Source organism: Aspergillus sclerotioniger (genome assembly GCF_003184525.1).
Source record: "Aspergillus sclerotioniger CBS 115572 chromosome Unknown BO94scaffold_19, whole genome shotgun sequence".
Lineage (NCBI taxonomy): Eukaryota > Fungi > Ascomycota > Eurotiomycetes > Eurotiales > Aspergillaceae > Aspergillus > Aspergillus sclerotioniger.
In genome coordinates, this window is record NW_020291009.1 from 769123 (window position 1) to 777528 (window position 8406).

Sequence of the window (8406 nt, forward strand, 5' to 3'; positions counted from 1 at the left end):
CTATATATATGAGCGCCCCCATATTACAGTAATTATCATATTCTAGAATATAGATGATTATAATATCCTAATCAAGTTTCTAATTAATTTTTAGATAGAAATATAATTATTTTATTGATAAAGCCTCTAGTATTTGGCCCATGGGCAGGAATGAAGCGGAGGTGCGCCGCTCGCTTATGAAATACGTTACTCCGTATCATTATTATTATTATCATTAATATGCTAGATATTCCGTACTAGGTACAGTACCCACTCACCGCCTGCCCTGCTGATCAGCCATCATATGGTCTCTCCTTCATCTTTTATCTCTCACTCTTTTCTCCCCAATAATCATCCCCTGCCACTATCCTATCCAGGTCTTTTACTGCCACTACTACTACTTTCTTCTTTTTATTCTTCTTCTCCTGAACTTCTGCACCGAAATCCTACCATGTCTTACCCCCGCGTGATCACGGCTTCTTTCCTTGCCTGACCGGCATGGCAGCACATCTGCTCCGGGGAGAATGGCCCTCAAGCATCGTGACTACGCCCTTCTGGGCTTTGGTGGGTTTATCGCTTGGGGTCTGGCCGTAAAATGGCTCCCAGTGCTAAGATACCTTGTCTATGCGCTGGCTCTGGGTATCTTGCTATCCTCGGCCGTCTTCCTCAGCCTCGTGCTGCTCACGGCGCGCTCTCTGAATCACGCAACTTTGACTTCTCCCAAGCCTCTCCCAGTCGCCTTCCTCGCCCGTCGCCATTGGGAAAAGGAGATGCAGGCAGTCCGAACCCGCTCGATCTATCATCCACCGTCCCTGTACCCGCAATCCTTTGTCGTCTCGGAAGGCATTGACGAGCTCCTGACGCTAGCCACCCGGGATTTCATCGCATCGTGGTACCAGCATATCAGCCCCAACCCCGCATTCGTGAACGAGGTGGATCAAGTAATTCGAACGGCAATCGGGAATCTACGCCATAGACTATTAGCAGAGGACCTCATCTCCCTCGTGGTATCCCGTATCTTCCCCGTCATAACGGCCCACCTCAAAGAGTTCGAGGTTGCAGAGCGGTTGGTACGGGGCAGGAACCTCACCCGCAATGTCACCGAGTCGGAGGAGTTGGACCTTGCTATCGCGAGCAAGTATCGCGAGGGGCATTTGCATCCAGCGGCAGTGCTCTCCGTGTCTGACCAAAAGCTTATGGAGCAGGAATACCTCCGCAAGATTGCCGTGGGATTACTGCCGCAGCTATTCCCTGAATCCGTCCTCAACAGCCGCATTGTCTCCGTGTTAATTCGTGAGATTATCGCGTGTTCTGTGCTTTTCCCTCTCGTTTCCGTTCTATCCGACCCGGACACATGGAATCAATTAATGGAGGCTTATGGCCGAACGGCGATTCAAGACCGTAAGACTGTGCGGAAACTCAGGGCGGCCCTGGATGAGCATGCATCGCCCGCTCCCAAGTTCAAAAGGGGCCATCCGTTTCCTCGATTAACCCCCCACGATTCAGAGCGCGCTTTCGAGCGATTTGTCCGAGCCATCCGGCGCTGTAACAATATTTCGGACGCCAGGCGGTTCAGAGCCCTTGTGGCTAGCCAATTGAAACGAGAGACAATGGTAGAAGGGCAAGACCAGGTCTACCTTCGACGACTGGAAACAGGCAAGAGGGTCTTGGATCAGAAAGTAGCTAAGCTTTCCGCACCGGGAGGCACTCAGATGACGCACGCCTCCGCGGCTGTATCCCACTTTCGTCGTAAAAACTCAGTTCCTCAGGAGGCTTCATTGGTGGATGTCATGCACGATGCCTCGGGGCTCTCCTATTTCATGGAATTCATGGACCGGCAGCAGCTCATGTCCCTGGTGCAGTTCTGGATTGTGGTCGATGGGTTTCGTAATCCCCTGGAGGATGATTTTGGAGATGAGAGTTCTCCAAGCTCCACGACCTGGACACCGGCCGACCGGAGTGATATGGCGCTGATCAGCGAGACCTATCTTTCGAAGCCTGAACTGAAGGTCACGGATGAGTCGCGTCGAGTAGTTAAAACTTTCCTGAGTGCAGGGAAGCGAGCCAGCTCGGAGCAATATCGCAAGGCCCGGACAGTGATACTGAGCACTCAGTCCGCGATCCTTGAGGAGCTTCAGGAGACCTACTACCCCAGATTCAAGCAATCCGATCTCTACTACAAGTATCTTGCCTCAGATGAAGCTTCCCAAGCCGGCACTCAGTCGCCCCAACGCAGCTCCCCAAGTATCACAGAGGTGCCCGAAAGGCGACCTCTTCCTCCCCTAATGAGTCGTACCTCATCTCAACCAGGAGCCAAGTCCAAGGATTTGCGACGAGCGGCGGTATCTTCGAGTGATGTTCGAAGTATGGGTAAATTGTTTGACGATGATGAATCTTCGAGGCGCTCTTTTGACTCTGAACGGTCCGCACCGCTGTTCGACGATGACTACGACACTGATCCTCTTGCGATGTCCACACAGAGCCTAGGTAGGGACTCACAGAATGGCGAGACTGAAGCGAACCAGAATGAAGTCATCGAAAACATGGAGGCGGCGTTGAACGACATCATTGCCAACGAGCCAAAAAATAGTAGGATTGAAGATTTGAAGAGCGCCGATGTATCTCCAACCGGGCTGCCTGGTAGCGACCAGTACCCCAAGTCTCCGCGCAGCTCGATGGTGCTCACTCGAGCAGAAAGCCGGACAGACGACAGAATCAAACCGAGCATTGCCTCGCTGGGCCTTGTAGACCGGTCTTCACGCCTCGGAGTTTTCGATGATGATCTTTTCCCCGAACAGCAGAAGTACATCGAAGATGAATATGAAGAGCCTGTGGGAACAGACAATGACTCAGCTGACCAGGTCCATGAAGCGGCTCCCGGGGATCTCGGGCTGACAGAGGCTATCGAGGCTCTCACAGCAGACATCGATAAGCTCGGTTCTCAAGAGTCAGTGGTGGACACTCTCACTCGAAAAGCCGAACTCACGAACAACACTGCGGAATTGAGGATCCTGCGCAAGTCCAAGGCGAGCATTCAGCGCGAGATGCACCGCAAAGAGATGCAACGACAGCAGTACATCATCCAAGAGAGTGACAACAGCTTGTACGGCCGGTCGACCGTCCGCATCAAGTCCATTGTCGTTGGAAAAGAGGAGGATGGTCGAGAATTCGCCATGTGTATGTAATCTTACCTTCTTCTTTGCTCCTGCCCGCCTCCCCATTAAAGATCTCCAGATACTCAGTCCACTGACTTCTTTTCTAGACGTGGTCGAGGTGCAGCGAAACGCTGGCGAGCAGATGCCGGCGGCTTCCTGGGCCGTTGCCCGAAGATATAGCGAGTTTCACGAACTCCATCACAAACTGCGCATGAGATACCCATCCGTCCGTCATTTGGAGTTTCCACGCCGGCGTGTAGTCCTCAAGCTCCAGAAAGAGTTCTTACAAAAGCGACGCTTGGCCCTGGAAGCCTATCTGCGAAAGCTACTGTTGCTTCCCGAAGTATGCCGGAGTCGTGACTTAAGAGCCTTCCTTTCCCAACGGGCCATCATTCCTCGTAATGAAGCCCAGAGCTCTACAAACGGAGAGACCAAAGACTTGGTCACTCGAATATATAACTCAGTCGCCGATGGTATGGACGACTTCCTGGGTAACTTCGGCGTATTGGACCAATTATCCACGGCCGGGCAAAACCTCATTTCCGCCGCTACCAACCAGCAAGCCACCGCAGTACCTGACTCGGATTTGGCCACAGAGGACGCAGTCACCGCTGCTGAAGCCGAAGCGGAATTGAATGCATTCGAGGATCGCGAGCTGGAGCCATTCATCAAGCCGATCTGTGACCTGTTTCTGGAGGCCTTCGAGCTGAACAAGGGCAACAACTGGCTGCGCGGGCGCGCCGTCGTCGTCGTCCTGCATCAGCTGCTAGGAGGCACGATTGAGCGCAAGGTACGCGAAGGAGCACGCTCCCTAATCCAGGACGACTCACTGTTGCGGTACTTCTCTCTGGTCAGGGACACCATGTGGCCGGGAGGAGTTCTCCGCCAAAGCAAAATCCGCACCGCGTCGGAGCGACTGAAGAGTCGCACCGAAGCCAGCCTGGTCCTGGCCACGCTGATCCCCGATCTAGCAGGCAATGTAGTTGGACGAGCGAACGCGCAAGCCGCAGCACGGAGGATCTTCGCGACTCTGAACAACCAGCGACTGAATGCGCATCTAGTGTTCACCATGCTCGACGAGATCGTGTTGGTTTTGTTTGGGGGAGGGGACGCGGGACGAACCCGTTGATGACTTATGCTTATATGTATGATATCGATTTTTCCCTTTGTTCCCCTTCGTTGGTCTTCTGCCATTACCCTTGCGCGTTGTATCGATATTAGCGGGCGTTGGGCTCTACCCTAGCATCTTTTCTTTTCATTTAATCTCATTTTGTGTCTTAAACGTTTCGTCAATCTGCCACGGTGCCGATCATCACCTATGCTCACCTTCACCCCCATTTCCCGGCGTTGTTAGTGCACCGAGCTTTTGAGGGGGATGCGGAGGAACATACTGATAATCAATTGCTGATAAGAGTGGGACACCCTTTGTTGATGCCTGACTACCGAATTAGTACATCTACTAGTACGGGACTAGGCGATAGCTCTATATCAGTATCACCAATAAAGCAACTAAGTATTGTTTCTCTGTCTTTATAAAGAGTATGAATGAAGGAATGCTGTTCGAAGATACAAGATCGTTCGATGCCCAGTAAGTCAACTCAGCCAGAGAAGCCCGTGATGGATCCCCGAAACCGAAATGAAAGCAGAGAGTTGAGATTGAAGAACGCCAAAGGCAGACAGACTACAGGAATTATCATCCTTCCGCCTGGCTCCTCGACACTCCAAAACACTGTTCTAGGAGTGCCGAGGTAAAGGTGAAATGCAAAGCATCACGAAGTACGATGGAGGTACCTATTAAAAAGAGGGAATGAGAATAGGCATGAAGACCGACGTAGTTCGAAACAATCATTCCTCACGCCTCGTCTGCCTTCTTCTTCTTGGACTTCTTGCTGGGCTGTTGTGGTGGGCCCTGCTTGGTCTGGTGAACAATGAGACGTGTCCAGCACTCCTCCTTGTCCCACTCGAAACCAGCGAGGTAAGGCTTATCCAATTCATCATCGGCCTAGAGCAGGTGGAGGTCAGCATTGGTTATGAAAACTCGTCACTTCCGACATGATACCTTCTTCTTGAACTGCTTGTAGATTGCGTCCAGCGCATCCTTTATCGTGACGCCCTTCATGTTACGAGCGGTTACTTCCAACCCTAACGGGAAGTGCAGATCAATTTTCTTGACCGGGGGGTTGATCAGGAAAAGCTTGAGCATATCTTTGTCCTCGACGGTCGACGGTGAGGTGTTCAGCTTCCTGTTGTCCAGGTTAGTCTCCTTTTCTCTTCTGGGCCTATATCTACCACAACGGGCTTACCATCCGGTCTTTTGGGTTTCAATCGGAAGAGTGATTTCAATCTTTTTCTCCTCTACCAGCGGAAGAATCGTTAGCAGCGAGCCCTTTCAAACGTATGGAAGAAAGAGCTCACCCAGTTCTTTGATGTTGTAGATGCCCTCTGCATGGGAGGAGGTACGTCTGTGACCCTTCTTGGTCTCCTTGTCGGGGGCTTTCTCATCCTTGGGGGATATCGTCAAGCCAGCGATGGCCGAGTCAACCTTGGTGAGCTCTTCAGACATGGCTGCGGGCAAGGTAACAGTGAGCTAATAGCTGAGGGTTGTACTAGTATTCCGAGTCTAGCATTAGTTGTGTGCATCGATGATGGATCATGGCCTGTTCTAGTGAAAGAGGCACATGGCCGGGATGGGTGATGACGTGGAATTACTACTTGCATGGGAGGAGTCGAGCTTACCAGTAAGTAAGCGGAGTGAAGGGATCCGAGCAGTGCTTGGAATTGAGAGTAGGATCTGGGATGCAGGGGATGAAAGGAGAAGATGATGACAGTAGAAGGAGGGAGAGAGAGAGGAAGAGAACGAGGAAGAGGAGAGAAGGAAGAGGAGGAGGAAGAAGAAGAAGAAGAAATAGAAGACGGGAGACGGAAAGAGCAGAGACAGAAAATAGAGGGAAAGGAAAGGGCAGGTGACTTGGGATGGGCCAACCCAGAACTGCGAACCTCCCCCTCGAGAAGGAAGGAGCGGTACACTACTGAAGTGGGAGGGTTACCTGACGTACAATACCCCCGGTCTGCCCTTCCTTACTTCATACAGTAAGGAATTGAGAAAGTAGCTCTCTCCATACAAGCTATACGGGGATACTTCAAGTCAGGTCACTTACTACTATTATTTATCCCACTACTGCAAAACTATGGGGATCATGATGAAGATGTGGTGCTCAATATTGAATAGGATCTGCCCCCGAAACCCACCATCCAGCATTGTACGTTCGCTTCTACAGGGGGGGGGAGGGAGGGGGGCAACACAACCGCTGAAGTGAAGGGTGGAATGATAAGTCCCGACTGGCAGAGGATAGATGATGTAGGGATCTCCGCACCGGGCGTTGGTTGCATCTTCATCCGGGCCATCACCTGATGGTGCTTTCAGCTTTACCTCCCCGGGGCATCCACCATTTCACTGTCGTTTTCTCCATCCTCGAAATGGATCGATTGATAGATAATAGTAGTCAATTGACAGACGACCTCTTTCATTATTGACGCTGCCGGCGCAACCGGATCACACGAGCAGGCCTGACGTCGAGAGCTCCGGGCGACGGTCCACTAAGGCTGCACCCCGCATTCCCGCCCGCTCCACTTGGTCTACTTTTTTGTGTACTTTATTTCCTGCCCGCCCGCGGCTTTCGGTCGGGCTCCCGGCTGGCCGATTCAACATCCAGACCTGCACGGTACTTGACCTACGTATGGATGACAAGTGTGACACCCCTTCGTCGACGCACAGCTACTGACGAGGAATCCATCATTCCATCTATCTACTTCGTCGATGAGGAGAGTACGAAGTAGATGAGATCTGAGCGACCAGACAGAAAACGGAAGTAGATGACCTCATGGCGCCCGTTTCCTTTCATTGTGCCAGACAATCGGCGGTTTCCTTTCCGTGGTACAGACCAAACTGTAACCATCCATTCATGTAAGGCAGGTCACAAACCGCAGCACGTGAGCTTCGAGGTTGCGATGGATTGAATGAAGGGATATATCCCTGGCCGGGACTGGACCAGCTCTATGTTTATAGCCCTCACGGTATGTGCCTGTCACGGCCCCGGAACTGGGCCAGTGGTATGGTACGATGTATTCCGTATCATACCTAGGTACATTCAATAGTGAGACCACCAGACACCCCCAGCAATCAGCGATCATATGGTGGTGGGCTGCAGGTAATTGGCCAGCTGTCGGCCTGGCTTGGGCGGGGTCTTACGAATCACGACTGGCGAAGGCTGCATTTCCATATTGCCTGCAACACTGCGGCCATCGGTCGTAGTGGGTGGCGACCAGTTGCAGTTCAGTCTCAACTCACCATTCGTAACGAATGTTCGGGTGGTTGATGCAGATAGTTGCGAGATGTCCAGCAAAGGCCAACTGAGACTGAGCAGTCTGCAAATCACTGGCTTTTCCAACCAGGTAGGTAGCTAGGGACATGGTGCCTATGGGACAACTATATATAGTAGTAGACGGATTTACCCCTGGAGAGGAGAATTTAAGTAGAGGAAGCAAGATGTGGGGGTGTGCGTAAATGAGCTGGACTAAAAGACGGTTATATATGAAGGAAGGAAGGGAGGATACTCATGGATCTACAGCAAACCCAGCAAGCAAACACCACGATGGATGCATGGAATGATGAATGCATGGGATGCATGGTCAATAACTACTTAACGTAAACCGCAATCGCGCGGCCCATACAATCGCGCGGCCCATCTAATAATGCCTTATAAAAGTTATCTTTTTGATCTTAAATATCTCAACCATTTTGAAATTATAGGACTTTATTTTGGAGTTTGCAGATTACGATAACATAAAATCTATCTTTAATTTTCTTTCCAGATTTTTATAACCACATATAATGGCTGGTAATATAATATACCTGTAATTTACTTGTAATTTAGGATAACTCCTGAATTAAATATGAATAAATATTTGGAAATTTTTTGAATACTTCTAAAGTACTGACCTTCTGATTATTAATCTCTACTTATCGTTGTAGACTCATATAAAGTGTAGTCATTGAGGTATCATAGTTTTTATAAAAGATGAATTTTGTATGACATTACAAGATGGGCCGCGCGATTGTGGTTTACGTTAACGTATTTCATAAGCGAGCGGCGCACCTCTCGCATTTTATACGCGACTAAAAATCTTGCTCAAATCAACCATTAACCATGCCTCCAAAAGCGCGTTGAAATTCAAGAAATTTAGCTGAGCAAGAGGGTAGAGCTGTACTAGC

At 50.5% G+C, this 8406-nt stretch overlaps 3 protein-coding genes across 3 annotated transcripts; 2 read left to right on the forward strand and 1 right to left on the reverse strand.

Annotated features, from left to right (window-relative positions):
* Nucleotides 1–327: 327 nt before the first annotated feature.
* Nucleotides 328–4263, forward strand: rgsC (putative intermediate filament protein (Mdm1); the record flags this gene model as incomplete). The annotated part of the gene is made up of 2 exons (XM_025615139.1): nt 328–3156; nt 3242–4263. Exons 1-2 carry the CDS (start codon nt 504–506, stop codon nt 4261–4263), a joined length of 3675 nt encoding a protein of 1224 aa, XP_025466103.1. The 5' UTR covers nt 328–503.
* Nucleotides 4264–4986: 723 nt separating this feature from the next.
* On the reverse strand, nt 4987–5697 carry BO94DRAFT_547788 (uncharacterized protein; the record flags this gene model as incomplete). Its single annotated transcript, XM_025613350.1, has 4 exons — nt 4987–5136; nt 5194–5377; nt 5438–5489; nt 5550–5697. The coding sequence occupies 4 exons, from the start codon at nt 5695–5697 to the stop codon at nt 4987–4989; spliced, it is 534 nt and encodes a 177-aa protein (XP_025466104.1).
* BO94DRAFT_125042 (uncharacterized protein) lies at nt 5680–6279 on the forward strand. Its single transcript, XM_025605598.1, has 2 exons — nt 5680–5710; nt 5874–6279. The coding sequence occupies exon 2, from the start codon at nt 5953–5955 to the stop codon at nt 6226–6228; it is 276 nt and encodes a 91-aa protein (XP_025466105.1). The 5' UTR covers nt 5680–5710; nt 5874–5952; the 3' UTR covers nt 6229–6279.
* The last annotated feature ends 2127 nt before the right edge of the window (nt 6280–8406 follow it).